This window comes from Onychostoma macrolepis, chromosome 13 (genome assembly GCF_012432095.1).
Source record: "Onychostoma macrolepis isolate SWU-2019 chromosome 13, ASM1243209v1, whole genome shotgun sequence".
Taxonomy (NCBI): Eukaryota; Metazoa; Chordata; class Actinopteri; order Cypriniformes; family Cyprinidae; genus Onychostoma; species Onychostoma macrolepis.
In genome coordinates this window covers 15,851,575-15,868,846 of record NC_081167.1, presented here as the reverse complement: position 1 = coordinate 15,868,846, position 17,272 = coordinate 15,851,575, and the positions used below count along the sequence as shown (strand labels likewise).

The following is a 17,272-nucleotide window of genomic DNA, read 5'->3' as shown; positions in this document are numbered from 1 at the left end:
ATATATATATATATAATGTATATACAGGTGCTGGTCATATAATTAGAATATCATCAAAAAGTTGATTTATTTCACTAATTCCATTCAAAAAGTGAAACTTGTATATTATATTCATTCATTACACACAGACTGATATATTTCAAATGTTTATTTCTTTTAATTTTGATGATTAGAGCTTACAGCTCATGAAAGTCAAAAATCAGTATCTCAAAATATTAGAATATTACTTAAGACCAATACAAAGAAAGGATTTTTAGAAATCTTGGCCAACTGAAAAGTATGAAAATGAAAAGTATGAGCATGTACAGCACTCAATACTTAGTTGGGGCTCCTTTTGCCTGAATTACTGCAGCAATGCGGCGTGGCATGGAGTCGATCAGTCTGTGGCACTGCTCAGGTGTTATGAGAGCCCAGGTTGCTCTGATAGTGGCCTTCAGCTCATCTGCATTGTTGGGTCTGGTGTCTCTCATCTTCCTCTTGACAATACCCCATAGATTCTCTATGGGGTTCAGGTCAGGCGAGTTTGCTGGCCAATCAAGCACAGTAACACTATGGTCATTGAACCAGCTTTTGGTACCTTTGGCAGTGTGGGCAGGTGCCAAGTCCTGCCGGAAAATGAAATCGGCATCTCCATAAAGCTTGTCAACAGAAGGAAGCATGAAGTGCTCTAAAATTTCCTGGTAGATGGCTGCGTTGACTGTGGACTTCAGAAAACACAGTGGACCAACACCAGCAGATGACATGGCAGCCCAAATCATCACAGACTGTGGAAACTTCACACTGGACTTCAAGCAACATAGATTCTGTGCCTCTCCACTCTTCCTTCAGACTCTGGGACCTTGATTTCCAAGTGAAATGTAAAATTTACTTTCATCTGAAAAGAGGACTTTGGACCACTGAGCAACAGTCCAGTTCTTTTTCTCCACAGCACAGTTAAGATGCTTCTGACGTTGTCTCTGGTTCAGAAGTGGCTTGGTAGCCCTTTTCCTGAAGATGTCTGAGCGTGGTGACTCTTGATGCACTGACTCCAGCTTCAGTTCACTTCCTGTGAAGCTCTCCCAAGTGTTTGAATCGGCTTTGCTTGACTGTATTCTCAAGCTTGCGGTCATCCCTGTTGCTTGTGCACCTTTTCCTACCCAAATTCTTCCTTCCAGTCAACTTTGCATTTAATATGCTTTGATACAGCACTCTGTAAACAGCCACACCTTTCAGTAATGACCTTCTGTGACTTACCCTCTTGTGGAGGGTGTCAATGTTCGTCTTCTGGATCATTGCCAAGTCAGCAGTCTTCCCATTATTGTGGTTTCAAAGAACAAGAGATACCCAGAATTTATACTGTAGGGATGGTCATTTATTCAAACTCAAATGTAAATATTCTAATATTTTGAGATACTGATTTTTGACTTTCATGAGCTGTAAGCTCTAATCATCAAAATTAAAAGAAATAAACATTTGAAATATATCAGTCTGTGTGTAATGAATGAATATAATATACAAGTTTCACTTTTTGAATGGAATTAGTGAAATAAATCAACTTTTTGATGATATTCTAATTATATGACCAGCACCTATATATATATATCACCTATATATATATATATATATCAAGAGCAGTGAGAAATTTTCTAGCAATGTTTTATGATTAATATGAATGGCAGACAGCTTCCCCTTTAAAACCGAAGTCCGGATCCAGTATACTGTTACACATGCATTTTCTCTTTTAGCTGTTTCCTCTCTCTTAAGACCTAAATCGCTGTCTTTATGAGGATACTTCGGGGATTCTGATGCATATTAGTGTGTTTATGTAATCGTTCAAAGTCAATAAAGTGGCAAAAAAATAAAAATGCGCGGTCCTCTCACATAGAAATGGAGACGGCTTAAAATCGGTTGTTTTAAAACTGCAGTGTTTAAAAACGCGTGCCCATGCTACAGATGTAGTCCCTCGTTTAGGAAAGAGCTCCTCGTTTTGTTCTGGTCGTTCTCCACCTGGTTCTGTCTCTCCTTCATGCCCCGTGGTGGTGTGTAAAGATCGCACTCATCCAAATGATTAAAAAGTATTACTGTAAACAATGTATTTTGCGACACCACGAAATAAACGATAGAACATAATATGAAATGATACTCTTTATTTCGTCCATCCGATATATATCGTCATATCGCACAGCCCTAACTGCAACTTGCATTGAAATCATGGCCAAAATAGTACAATTTTTATTCCATCCAAAGTTCTTTTGGATTCTGTGAATGAGTCAGCACTACATTAGTGTTTCCCAGATGTTTTTCTTCAAATCATGGTCCAACATGTTTATTTAGAATACTTGTTTGGTGCACCAATTAAATCAAGAAGGTCTGGAATAAAAAAGACTTCTGGAATTTTTGTAATATTAAATGTATATTAAATTTTGCAACCAAGCATGAAGTATGTGCTCACTGTGGGTAGGATTGAGGAATAGATCACGTTACCATGTTGTGTTTCGGCCTGGAAAGTGGTGATGTTCACACTCCCCGGCTGTGTGTGCATGCTGCGTGTCGGAGAGCACTTTGTCTAGAATCTTGCAGTGTCAAGTGAAGTGTGGAGGTCACAGCTGAGACGCTCTGTTCTCCTTTGAGCAGCTAATTAGTCTGATGACAGCCCCTACAGTCCTGTTCTGTGGGACGCGCTATCGACCTCGCACAAGGAGAGTTTGTGTTTTTTCCTGGATGTTCTCACTGAGCTTTCAGCTGTGTTGTACATTGTATTGGAGATGCCAGGCTTTGATTCTTTACTCTAGCTTTCTGTGAGCATCTTTTTGACCTAAATTACAGGCCTGAGCTATAGAGATGACCTTTTTCTAATTGTTCTGTCCCAGCCATCACAGAAGGTGAACTTTTAAATTGTGTGACAGTGCTGTTATAAATGTGGCTGTCACCCTTTGGCGGATCAGTGCATTTGGTGCATTGCAGTTCAGGATAATTTACCTCAGCTTTCATTAACTTATGCATCCTAGATTACATCACTGTTGTGCATGGAGCATAACGTTTATCTGTTGACACCTATGCATTTTGATTTACCTGACTCTTGCTTTTTACAAATAAATCACCCGATTCTAGCATGCAGCATAATGGTAAAGTGCCAGTATTTTTTGCTGATGAAAGTTGAACTTTTGAATTCTCCCAAATGGCTTGAACAGAGACTCTTCATCTGCTTGAATTAATTTTTTATGCTGTCTTTGCATGTTCAACACGATTAGTTGGCAGGATTGAGCACCGGTCCTCTTTAGTACCTTTCAGGGACATTTATGGGTTTCATAATGTTGACACATGATCACCGGTTATTGCACTTCAGAGTAATCTTAAGGATTCTGGTTTGGAACCATTGGGATGTGTAGACTAGTTAAAAAGACAAGTGTACACACTCTAAAACAAAACAAAATGTACTCTTACTTGAAGTTCACACTGTAACTGTGGAGTTGTATATTAAAATGAATAATTATGTTTAGTTTAAGCTTTCTAAAAGCTTACATGGTACTACTAGATGTTTATAGAAATGTGCATGATAGAAACACTGTGTAGTGTGTATAATGAAGTGGTTAAGACTTATAAACCTTATCTAAGAGTTTGACTTTTCCTTTCGGTTCTGCTCCTAATTTGAAATGTTGTCCCTTGTTCATTAACAATTCCTGTGGCAGTGGTCTTGGCCTTTGAATCGATGTTAGCGCTGGCATCAGTGGCATGTAATTCTCACTCAGGTCGGCCTAATTCTAATGCAGAAGACGTTTGCCAGAGCCCTGCTAAATTAATTGCTTATAGTCTTTTGTAATGATAGATAACATAATCGAATTCTGCCACATTTTTCTGAGGTCTAAGTATCATCGTAGCCATCTCTGCCGTTTAACTCCAATGACATGTTAACGTGGGATGTGACTAACATCAAAATGGAAAAATAACCAAGGAAAATCTAAGCTTGTGGTTGGGAAATCATTTAAGGCGGGCTGTTATGGAAGGGCTCCATTTGGCAAATATCCTCATATATTATCATTTGGCAAATGTCTTCTTTGACAGATTCACCTGGGTTGTAATCAACTAAAGATGTCTAGCCAGCTCCTTTCACGTTCTTTTGGGCGACTGTGATTTATAATGTAATAATGGGCAGCAGTGCATTCAGGGTTTTTGTCTTGGCTAAAAAAAGATGTTTCTAAGAAACATAAGTATTTCATTCAAAAACAGAGTACACCTTTGTTTTTTATATTATAGTGTGGAAATTTGTTTTTGGTAAATGACAAGCCTGATGTCTGAAGTGATATAGGCGTCTTTGGACATGTACTTACTGACAAATTGATAGTTTCAGAGTTGTTCGAATGGAAAGTAGCCTACTCCGTCAGTATGTTAAAGCAATCATTCCACAGTATTTGATTTATTTGTACACTGGGTAAAAGTCAGCCTTTTGGTAATGGAAATGACAAGAAAAACAATTTATTTCATCTTTTTTTGTTGTTGCAAAGATCTAGATGTTGTTGTTGTTGTTGTTGTTGTTGTCTGACATCCAGTGTTTAATCATTTTTGTCACTTTTTCAGGAAAGGTTAGGTGGCAGGACTTTGACCAGGACCTGTACGTGGGAGCTACAGTGGTGAGGCCAGGGCAGGATCCCTACGCCCGCAACAAGTTCAACCAGGTTGAGAGTGACAAACTCAGAATGGACCGCAGTATCCCTGACACCAGACACGACCAGTAAGTCCCAGTCCAGTTTTTAGCTCAGCTCATTCAGTTAACACTCAAGAAACAGAGCTTTGCTTCTTGTTCACTTCATTGAAATGAGCTAATGCTCAACTCAGTTATTGAATTTGTTTCACAACTTATTTTCATTACATGCAATTAGTGTAATAGAAGTTTACTTCATTTGTTTGCATTGGGACAACATTGAATCATCTTTATTTGTTTGGGATTTTCAGGTCCTAGAATGCTTTGCATAGGTAAATGTTGAAATTAAGTAAGGAGTAATTGACAATAGGCTGTTGAATTATTAGGAAATAATGCACACCCAATGTGGTGAGAAAGCGGATTTAATGTGAGAATACAAGTAAAGATTGTTGTGTATGCTACAAACAACAATGTTCACATCTTGCATTTCAAACCAGTATAAAACACTATCTTTTTTTTTATTTTTTGAAAAGTCTCTTGAATTTTAAAACTGATGTCTAATTTTATAGGATTTTTCTCCATTCTCTTATATTTGAGTAGAGTTACAGTTTAGTTTAAGAAGCCCATTTCCAATGTGTTGTGACACTTTTCATAGTTGAATTAAGTTTATTAAAAGTATTATGTGAAGTTACTCGCATATCTGAACATTAGACTCATGCTACTTGGCACAAAATCTAATTAAACCCATTTCCTTTGGTTCTGTTGAGTATTAAAGCACCCTTTCCACTAATAATGGACTGTTCATGTTACACTGAGCATTTGCCTCACTATGTAAGGTTTTTCCATTGCCTAATTATTATGTAGCGTGCCTTACTTTACAACACACAGTGAATGTGAAGAACAGTGTCAGTGCTTCTTTGCGATTAAAGTCAGTCAAAATTAATGTGCTAAATTAATTTCGGATTCTCATAAAGAGAGACCTGTCATTTGATGAGAGATGCTTACACAGCACAATGATAGGGAAATGCATGAAAAGCACTTCCCCAGAGTCTTTCAAACCTTCATCCTCATCTGTCTGTCGGTCACAGTGTCCTTGAGGTGGCAAAGTAGCAGATTGTCTTCGAGGCTTAGATGGCTGTCAGAGATGTCAAGGCAGGATTGACAATATGAGTAAAGTGCTGAATTTATAAGTGGAAAATAACAGAGTAGCTTAAATGGAGAATGAGCTTGTCCTATTAGATGCAGTAAGTGGTCTTGGGTGTTATGAATCTCATTGGCTGTAACAATCATACTTGTGTTTAAGCTGAAAGGTCTCGCAGGGGAATATCATTTACTGCTGAGTGGGCATCTGAAGGAACGTCATATTTGCTGACGACACGAATGGGAATATCTGGGCACTCATTTTTTCCTCTGATAAATTGGCCACTCACTGCTCTCTGTATCAAATGATGTGTTGCATATGTTTAGCAAAACCATTCAGTTCTGACAGGTTTACTTTCCATCTTTGCATTTTAGGATTCATTTGTAAGAATTGTTTATAAGTTGTAAAATGCCCAGTAAGATGTCCACATTAAGTTTTCCATCACCAGTTTAATGTACTGTACTCTCTTCATAAAAGGACTGTAGAAGTAGTTCTGAATTCAGCAAAACAGTTTAGCTAACTTGGGCTACTTTTTGATTTTGGAAAAATGCTTGACCACCCACATTTGCAACAATGCCTCTTCAGTGTTCACCAACTTACCCGGTCTGAATTTTATTTATAACAAGTTTCATAATCATTTCAGTCCAGTCTTTTTACATGTTAAGAAGGCATTGCGCACAAGTTTTAAAGGTGCACTGCCAATCAAAAGTTTGGGGTCGTAAGGTTTTTATATAAAAGCTTTTTGCTCACCAAGGATGCAGTTATTTGAGCAAAAAAGTACAGTACAACAGTAATTTTGTGAAATATTACTGTTTTAAAATGTGATTTATTCCTTTATTACTGTGCAAAGCTGCATTTTCAGCAGTCATTACTCCAGTGTCACATGATCCTTCAGAAATCATTCTGATATGCTGATCAAGAAACATTTCTTATTATTGTCGATGTTAAAAACAGTTTTGACAATGTTAAGCAGCACAACTGTGAAACTTTGTTTTTCAGGATTCTTTGGTGAATAGAAATTTCAAAAGAACCGCATTTATATGAAGTAGAAAACTTTTGTGACAAATGTTTTTACTGTTGTTTTTGATCAAATCAAATGCATCCTGAATAAAAGTATTCACTTCTTTCTAACCAAAGTAATTTTACTGACCCCAAACTTTTGAAAGGTATTATAATTAGTAAAAGACAGGCTGTTTCATTTTCGGAGAGAGGGAAATATAGTCATGCAAAACAATTATTTTGTGCAAAATCTCATTAGAAGTGGACTTTAGTAATAATTATTAATCAAAAGTCCATTGAAACGCAACACACAGTGGTAGTGCCACTGATTTATTTATTGATTTATTTTTTTACACACACCTGCTTTTCTAGTGGAGTTCAAATATGGCTTAACTCTCGAGTTTCAAAAAGCTTCAGAATCCTTAGAAATATTATCTGGTCCCCTGAACGTACTGTAACATTATTAGAGCTGCACTTAGCTGAGACTGTATCGATTGCATGAGAAAATGAGGTTTCCATCAAACACTCATGTTACTGCTGTTTTATAATGACCAGATGTAACTGCCTTTTTGTTGTGATTCAGACTGCCTAGATATCTTCACACAAAACATCTTGTGCATTTTCACCAGAAATGTATTTCCCATATCTCAGAGGGCTGATGTAAAAGCTATGGGGGGCTTGGTTGTGCTTAAACGAACATAAATTGGTCCCACAGCCAGCGGTTGTCTCTGAATTAGCTGTCTTGAACGTTATGATGAATTAGTGCTCTTTTTTTTTAACTACCTGATGTTAGGCAGAAACAGATTGCTCTGGGTATTTCAAGCATGATATTTGTAGGATCACAGTGTGTTCTTAAAAAATGTTTTAGTTCAGTTTTATCAAATTTATGGTCATAAGTCTTTAATTATCATTTTAAGGGGTCTTATATTTGGGGATGAAAAAACAGGATTCGTGTCACAGCCAAATGTGATTTAAACTTCAAAAGATTTAAATAAATGTGAGCGCTGAACGTTCAAAGTCAAAACACTGTTCAATCTACAATCAATTAATAGCGTGCATTTATGCCAAGCGATTACTCATGATCTACTGTTGATGAATTATGACATTGTTTACGTTATAGTGTTTATATTGTAATGTTATAGATGGTTGAAAACGTGTACATTTTGTCTCCCTCATTTTTATCAGCAGCTGGAAGTAGTAGCCCATAGATTTTTCAAAATAAGAGTCCCAGTGTATTTCAGTTTGTAGATGAGTCATGACCTGCATTATGTATAGAATTTTTATCTTTGGTATTTTGGTCACACAATATAAACTCTCTGGCAGAAGACCAAGAACATTATTTAACACATTCAATATACATATTTTACCTGTATATCCACAACAATCCTTTATTGCCTTTTTAAAAACACATTACTACTTCAGAAAAGTATCAATCAACCTCCTTAGAGTATTGAGTATTTTTATATTTTAAAGATGTTTTCCAGTTGCATATGTGCCATACTGAAAATAAAAGAATCTAAATAATCTCAAAATAAATCATGCATATTAGAGTTTGTGTGTGGACACATGGTAATAATTTTATTTGTGCAAGTTTAAAAAAGAAAAGAAAAAAGATTGCTATATTGGGACACATCTGCAGAGTTTTGAAAACTCAAAGGCTTTAGTTCTGAAAAAAACAGTATGAATTTTTAATTTATGTTGCTTGGGGGTTTGCCATTTTTAATACTTTGGTTAAGTATGGTTTAATCATGTGTTTTAGTTATATAACACTTGTGGACATGGCATTCATTGGTCTATTAAAAGCTTTATGGAAAAAAACATTGAAAGCAAAGTGGGCAGGAAAACGCTCCTCAAACATTCACAGCCATCGCCTCTGTCTGTGGTCCTGCCACAGCCTGCATGTGGACTGACACATGCGTTTGAAGAGCCCAGCGTGTGGGGTGAAGGTACAGACTGTTAAGGTTGGCTGGCGAGTGCTGTCTTCCACCATCGTTTCCACTGAAGGCCTGCAGTGCAGGGCCGGGCTCCCAGGACTCACTGATTTACTGCTGACATGCAGGAAGACTTGTCAAGAATAGGGCAGCCCTCTTGTCACTTTTCCGCTCAACATAAACAGGCTGCTTGGGAGATGCTGCCCTCTTAGGAAATTACCCTCCCATTGCACAGGGATGAACTTCACCCTTAATTAAAAAAAAAAAAAAAAACATTTAAAAATAGTCCTATGCAATATATTGACCCCCCCCCCCAAAAAAAGCCACAGCACTAACTTGTAGTGATTTGTGGTTACAGGAAGGAATGTTCATTGTTGGCGTGACTGTGTTGTTTATTTGGTACTATGGCAGGTCACCTGAACACTTCCAAGTTCCTGACTTCAAGGCTTCCATTTCCCACCTTTAGATGTCCGTGTACAGTTTAAGAATTTGATGTTTGTTACTATTTAAAAATCCAGCTCATAATTCCAGGAATTCAAGTGTCCTTTTACCACTGGATTGTGGTTTAAATAAATGCGGTGACTCTTCACCGTTCACACAGGACACGTTCTTGCATCCGCCTTTGCTGTTTTTAGATTGTTTTTCTAAATTAATCTGTTAGACTGACATCTTTGACAGTTGTGGCATGTCGCACAGTTAATTTTTAATTATTTATTTTTTTCCCCCCACGGTGTCTCTCATTTAAAATGCAGAGGGATTCACAAAAGTTACAATTATGTCTAATATCATTAAGCAGAAGATCATTTTCATTTTATGGCCAATAAAGCAATAAATGGCAGATTATTAAAATTCTACTTTCAAAATTCTTATTATAAAACGGATGGTTCCGGTCCTTGATTCCGATTGGTTGAGCCAAGTTCGAAGCTGTTGTAAATTACTTTATAAACAACATACACCTTTTGTTTACATTTGTGTGTTGCTCGGCAACCACTTGTTGGAACCACAACCATTTCTGAGGAACTACATTGTTTGATGGAAGAATAATGTTTTTATCAATATCATTATTTGCTCTGTTTTATTTTGTGAAACCTTACTACATTATATGGAATAACAGTTTTATAAAAGCAATAAGCCCCGTGAAGCCGTGGTCTACAGTGTATTTATAACAGCTTTGTTAGGCATGATGTGAAAGCCATAGCCATAGTTCACCAAAAACAAAAAACAATTCATTATTCACCCTCATGATGTTAAAAACCTGTAAAACCTTTGTTCATCTTCGGAGCACAAATTAAGATATTTCTGATGAAATCCAAGAGCTTTCTGACCCTGTATAGTTAAAATAGTCCATGTGACATCAGTGGTTCAACCTTAACGTTATGAAGCTACGAAGATATTTTTTGTGCACAAAGAAAACTAAATGACTTTATTCAACAGTTTCTTCTCTTCTGTGTCAGTTTTTGATGCGAGTTCACAAGAGTACCACGACGCATGCGTGTGACGCATGCTCTCAGATTTCATCAAAAAAATCTTAATATCACTAAAAAGAAAAATATTTCTAAAAAGTGGGTATTATTTTTTGATTTATTATAAGTTAGTCTTTACTACTTATTCACAACACCATAAACCTTTGTCAATTTAGTTAATTGCTATGATTATCTATTATTATCATGTAAGTGTCTCTGCCAGAGCTTTTAGAAAGCTGAAACAGGAGTAAAATCAATTATAAAACCATATTAAAAAAATAATAAAACAAACATAAAGAACAGCAACAACAACAATCATTAGTATTAATGTTAAGTGATTGTTGGATGATGGAAAAGGCAGTCTGAATGTTAAAACAGGGAAAATGAGCAAGCATACTATCCAGTATCCTACAGTGAAAATATTATCTGTAAAGGGGCGATTATGTACCGTTTTGTCCAAATAAATTAATAATAAACACTAAAAACTAAAACCAATCATTTTGAGTTTAGGCATCACAACATTATAATGTATTGTATATTTATTTTCACTTTTGAGATTTGATAAAAATTACCTTTTTTATTTTATGATCTGAATGTAAAAATAAAGGAAATGAGTATGCATATTGTCCAATATCGTACAATACCGATACATAAAAAAAAATCTGGTAGCCGAGATATTACACATCCCTAAACCATGCATTTCAAGACACGCGTCATGTGCCTTCTAGCTGTTTTAGTTCATGACGACTCCTGAGTCAAGAGTATGGACGGAATTGAATATTCTGCTTTCTGGGAGCAGCGCTTTAATTTATGGTGCTTCACTAAGCCCAGCAGCCGATATTTGCATCAATAAGCCGGTAACAGATCTCTGAATGATGAGAACCCACTTTTTTTGTTGAGTTTCTGGAGATACATCAAGCAGCAAGGACATCTGTTCATCTTTTCTTTCCTCACTCTCTTGAGCATGACCTTTTTAAGCCTGCCTGACTTTCAAAATCCCTCTGAACCGTCTGAGCTCTGGCCCTTTCTTGCAGAAAAACTACTGTGTGCTTTGGCCGGTGTCTGCTTGGCTTTTGGGAATATCTTACAGTGCTGCCAACCGCTGCAACTGGCAGAGCAGTCGTGAAGTCATCAACCGAAGTCTCCATGAGCCACATAAGCAAACATTGACCCACTGTTGTATGACTGCCACACAGACGGTGTAATTAAGATGTGTTTCTCGCTCGCACTGCCCAGTACCATTTCCTCTCTTTGTGTCAGTATTTCATATCGATCTGATCCCTCCAGGTCCAAAGTTTTATTTGTCACATTTGTACAATTGCAGTGAAATGTTTTGTCTGCACGGCCTCCTCCCATGAGTGTGCTCTGGAGCTAAAAAGAAAGAGAATGCAACACTAGAAAGGGGAAAACACTGGATATATTTGCAAATAATGGACAAAGGTGCATTTTGATTCACTACAGGTTGTGTAAAACTTGACGAACAATCTGTGATCCAAAGAGCATCTTGAGCTTCAATGGAAGCAAGAACATATAACCGTCTGTATGGAAAGTCACATTATCAATGACATAAATTTAAGTTATTTGAATAGAGACCTAGAAAATCAGTATTGCATACTACTTTTTACTTGACCAAGTTTCTTTCACATTTTTCAAAATCCCAATTATGTCCAGATTCAAATGAGTTTCAATCCCTTATTTTCAAAGCGGCCTCAGTCATCTGGCCCCCGCTGTATGTGTGAAGTGTTAGGGGGGGAATTGTGTTGAGTGCATAATGGTTGATGCTTATTCTTGGGCATCGTAATCTCACGTCAGCTGGATGTCTGTTTTAGTCATTTGGCAGGGGATGTTACTGGCATGGCTCTCAAACGTTGTTGACTATGGTTCGGTTGGACAGAGTTCAAATCGCATTGTAAATGGATGTGTGTTGGAGACCGTCACGTGTGACCTGACCTGAACTGAGCAAGAGTAAGATGTTCAGATCATATTCTCTTCTCATCTCCTTCCGTGAAAGGTGGGCTATAATGTAAACATTAGCGACAGAGGAAATTTCTTCTTTCAGACACGAGGTCAAGAGTTCAGATATTTTATTGATGTGCATTACCATTATGTTTGGGTTGTTTTTTTCTCTTATGCTTACCAAGGCTGCATATGCAGGAAGATTTAACATGCAGGAACAACAGTAATATTTTCAAATATTACAATTTAAAATAATATTTCTATTGTAACAATAATAACAATGTAACAATATTTTCTGTAGTTTGTCTTATCACATATTACTTAATATTTGTGGAAACTGTGATTTGTTTCAGTATTCTTTGATGAATTGAAAGCATTTGTTTGAAATAGAAATATTTTCTAAAATTATGTTTACCATCACTTTTTTTAAAGAATTTATGGCATCCTTGCTGAATATTCATTTCCTTTAAAAAAAAAAAAAAAAAAAAAAAAACTTAACTCAAACTTTTAAACCGTAGGTGTGTACAGTATATACATATGAAATGTATTTATAAGTAAATATTTATTTAAGGCGGCGACTATTTTCACTTAGTGTAAATGGCAATAGAGGCTATTTATTTTCTTAGTGATATGCTATTTACAGTGCAAATAGCCATAAATTCTATTAACACTGTTAATAGCAGGATGTTCTGCTGTTTATCCCACTCATTGCAAATAATGGCAATTATCTGCACCTCACTATTGTAGTATATTATAAAACCGTATGCAATAACGTATTGAGTGTAAATTTTATCATTTTAATTCAAATTATTAAATGGATGCCACCTCATTGGGACAATAAAGCTCTCTCTACACCTACCCTAACCCTACCCGATACTTTTTTAACTTTTCAATTATTTCCTTCATTTTTATTGAAAATAAATGCCTTTCCAATGTGATTTATGAGATTTGAATAGGGAGAAAAAAGTTTTACTGTATACACCACTGGAGCTGTTCTATTACGATTGTCTTTTGTAGCATTGACCAGCCCAATCACACGTTGGTTGGTGGAGTGTAAATAGCTTCTGCCTTTATTTAAACTAGTTGTAATCTGAACTGCATTAGGTTCTTTCCTGGAATTATAGTGTGTTTGGTTGTATTTTATTTTGTGAATTTTTTTTAATGGATTTTTTTCTGGAACAGAGCGCAGTCGAATGATAAAAGAGTGTGCATCTAAATTGTGAGGGGGCAGTGTCACCTCTGGCCTAGACCTCAACTTACTAGATGGGTAGATAATATTTAATATTAGTATTAACTTGAAATGTTTTCACTGTTGGTAAGAGAAGAATTCAGAGAAATAACCTCAGATAGCTGCTGCAGCCTCTGCTTTCAGCAAATATACAGAGCCATCACAGATTTTTAAGTCTAAGGCTGAAGCTATTGATTAACATGGTTTTTATTTCTAACAAAAATTGATGTTAACAAATAAACCTTAATAATAATCAGTCCCAGAAAGCCTTGTATTGTATGACTAAATAGACCACCAAGATGAATTCAGTAAAATTCCAAGATGGAAACAAGAAAGAAAAGACGTTCTGTCATATTAGATCATTTGAATGGTATCTGCAGTGTTACAGCATTGCACAGAGAATTAAAATGGGATGTGCAAAAGCATATTCATCATGATACATATTCAGAAAGGAATGCTTTAATATCCAAGAATTTGGTTTGCCCTTCTTTGGTTAAAATGGTTGTTTATGCTACTATGTCTCCTTTTAAATGCATGTTGTGTGTTCGTTCTGATAAGCAGTGAAGTTGTCTCTGAGTTTGGCTTGAGCAGTGTTCCTCTGTGCAGTTGCATGTAAACGTCTTGTCACTATATGTCAGTCAGTTTCCCTCCTGGAGAGCTGCTGATGCTGCAGGTGACATTATCCTTGTTGCAAGTCGTCTTATCGCTGCCCTTTCACCATCCCTGCAGCGCGTGAGCTGCATTCCCAATGCAGTAGTCACGTTCAGCGCAGAAGACGCACAAACCTTGCGTTTAAAATGGCCGCAAGACCTTTTTAAAGGTCAGAGCGTTATAGTTTGTTTGCTGAATGCCAACCTTTTGTATTTTCTCCCAAAAGTAAGGAGAATTTGCCCTCCATGTTTTTGCACCATTACCTTCTAGTAAATTTACCCAGAACTGAAAGAATGAAGCGCACTAGTCTTAAATCCCTTTGTTAAACGCTTACCTAAGCTGGTAATGAGGAACACATGCTCTTTGTTTACTCCTGAGAGACTCTGCTTCTGTTGTGTTACCCCTGATGGCAGCAGGCCACGTGTCTTAGTGGAAATGTTTTTGGTGGGTGTAGCTGTGGTCTCGCTGAGCCTGTGTCTGGTGTTCGGACCACTGCTCTAATAAAAAAACAAAAAGGACCTGCTTGCCAATGTATTAATGAATGATGTCTTTCTGCACGTGGTGTGTTTCTCGTTTAGTCCATTGTTTTTTTTTTTTTTAAGTTAATTACTGCAGTGAAGTGTCTTCCTTCCTTCCTATATTTCTTGCTAATGTTATAGCATTATTTAAACACACGTCACAAACTATTTTTACAACAATGCTACAACATTAGCAAGAAATATAGTTGTAAAAATTGTAAAAATTTTATGCATTGCTAAATATTATATAAATATTTAATAAATATTAATTTAATGCTGCTTTTTTACTCTACCATGCCATATTGTTGTCTATTCAATGCTTTTGTCATGCCATGTATTTGAATTATCTTGATTTTACTGGAATCTTCATTTTTTTTTTCTCAAGCACAGCAATTAATTTAATGCTATTTAAAATGAGGGCTATTAGTTTACCACAGTGTGTTTGTATTGCCTTGGTGCGCAGCAACTGCACATTAATGTCATCTAAAATTAGAAATTAATGTGTTTCTCTATTCAAACATATTACGATAATTAACAAAATAGAATTTTATGTATGAAACTTATACTGTAAAATTAACATTTTAGATATAAAATATATAAAAATGAATTATGCATTTTCTAAAAAAAATATTAATTATAAATATTCATTTAAAATATATTTTTAAGTTGCCATGCCTTTTTGTTGTCTATTCAATGCTGTTGTCATTATGCAGTGTTTTTACATTTTATCTTTATTTTACTGGGGTCATCATTTTTCAAATATTGGTCTTTAATTACAGCTGCTTAAATTAATTACAAATATTGATTCGTTAATCAAAATCTTAAAACATAGAAGTATGCATTCAGCACACTGAGACCAGAACATTTATTCTATTAGCTATTGACTTGAGTTGCAACAGTGGAAGCATTTGAGAGTTTATTTGGTGCCATGCTGGGTGGTTGGAGGCCAGCGGAGGGAAGCATGCCAGTGGGATATGCTCTAAAAAGTGCTTGTCTTCTAGTCAAAGCCTCCATTCTATTAATGGCCTACTGCACAGTTATTCCTCGCGAGACCTCCAGCAAACAAGGCTAGAAATGTGTGCTGGCCCCTTAATGCATTCCCAAGAAGTCAAGGAGTGTAAAATAGTTTAAATGCCTATACACATTCAATGGAAAGACTGAAAAAAGTTGGGGTAAAATATAGATGTACCACCTTTATGAATGTGATTTCTCTGGCCGTAATGTTATTAAATGTGATGCAAAGTATGTAGAATTAGTGTCATGGATGACACTAATCTCATCCCTTTGATAAAGTCAGTTTGGAGTCTCTGATGGTGGGCTCTCAACCCTGACCTGTTGTTTAACAGCAGTGTAGGAGGAATTGACCCCGATTCCCCTGCCAGGCATCCAGTGGCCACAAAATCGATGGCGTCAGTGCAGAGGAAGCATTGTGCAATCTTATCCTCAATGAGAGGTGCTAGGAAACTGGAGGATTAGACCCATAGCTGTCAAATTAAAACCTCCGGGATATAAACCGTGTGGGTGTGTGTAGCTGAAACCTTTATAGTGTGCACGTGTGTGTGTGTGTGTGTGCATGTTTGGTGACGCGAGTCCAGAGAGTTTAAGCATGCATGACCTCCTGTCCATCTCAGCCTCAGAGAAGCATTAAATGAATGTGGGCTTTGAGTTCCACTGAGGGTTTGAGACTGTATTCAGGTGTAGCGGTGTGACAATGGGTTTTCACTGTGTAGCGCTTCTTCAATACAAATACCATCAGTCTCATTAGGTTTTCAATTGCTTTAACTAGTCAGTTGAACAACTGATCATTAAGTGAACTCCACTTGATTTCTGAAGAAAATATACTGGGGGTTGCCCATATATTAATGCATCTTCTTTTTCTCTCTCTCAGTTGTCGTCACAAACAGTGGAAGACAGATCTTCCTTCGTCCAGTGTGGTTATCACTTTCCACAATGAGGCCCGTTCAGCCCTGCTGCGCACTGTGGTCAGGTGGGGCGTCATGTCAAATAACAATTTTTAATGCATGTGCATGATGTGGGATTGTCACCATAGAAAAATCTTGATGCCATTACCAATAAAATTTCGCTTTTTGTTATTAATTTGAATACAGCAAAACTATTATTGAGCACACTTCTTTATTTAAAATGTGTATAAAAATTTAAACGGTGACGTGACAAATTGAACAGACATGGAGTATTTCTCAAGTAAACATCGGTTAAAGTTTTTTTTCAGTCAGTAATAAAGCACAAATTAAGAAGTTTGTTTTTGTTGCTAATTTTTGTACATTTTTGCCTACTAGGCTGTGTTTACATTATAGTGTTGAATAAAGAATATTAACTCACATATGAACTTAAGTACAGAAGTGCACTACTGTCCAAAGTTTGGGGTCGGTGTAGTTTTTTGAAGGAAAGCTCACCATGGCTGTATTTATTTGATCAGAAATACAGTAAACAGTAATATTGTGAAAATTTGTAAAAGAAATATTACATGTATTACATATTACAAATATTACAAAATCCTGATGTTGCGTATTATTTTTGTGGAATATTTTTCTTATCAGGATTTTTTGAATATAATGGTCAAAAGAAACTTTCTTCTTTTTTTTTTATAATAATTTTTAATGTCTTTTTAATGTGAATGCGTCCTCGCCTAATACAAGTATTAAATTCTTTCAAAAAAACTCAATTATCCTATAAACTTTTGAACAATAATGTACCTCTGCTTTTGACATATCTACTAAGATCGCTTTCTCTCTCATAAACATGCATT

General features: G+C 36.3%; 1 protein-coding gene across 2 annotated transcripts in view; it reads left to right on the top strand.

The window, feature by feature from the left end:
• Positions 1 to 17,272, top strand: part of galnt2 (UDP-N-acetyl-alpha-D-galactosamine:polypeptide N-acetylgalactosaminyltransferase 2) — a 74,671-nt gene that overhangs the window by 39,073 nt on the left and 18,326 nt on the right. For both annotated transcript variants that reach the window (XM_058795852.1, XM_058795851.1), the window contains exons 3-4: positions 4,555 to 4,708; positions 16,394 to 16,492. In XM_058795852.1, the coding sequence (XP_058651835.1) occupies positions 4,555 to 4,708; positions 16,394 to 16,492 (253 nt within the window). The remainder of the gene's footprint in view (positions 1 to 4,554; positions 4,709 to 16,393; positions 16,493 to 17,272) is intronic.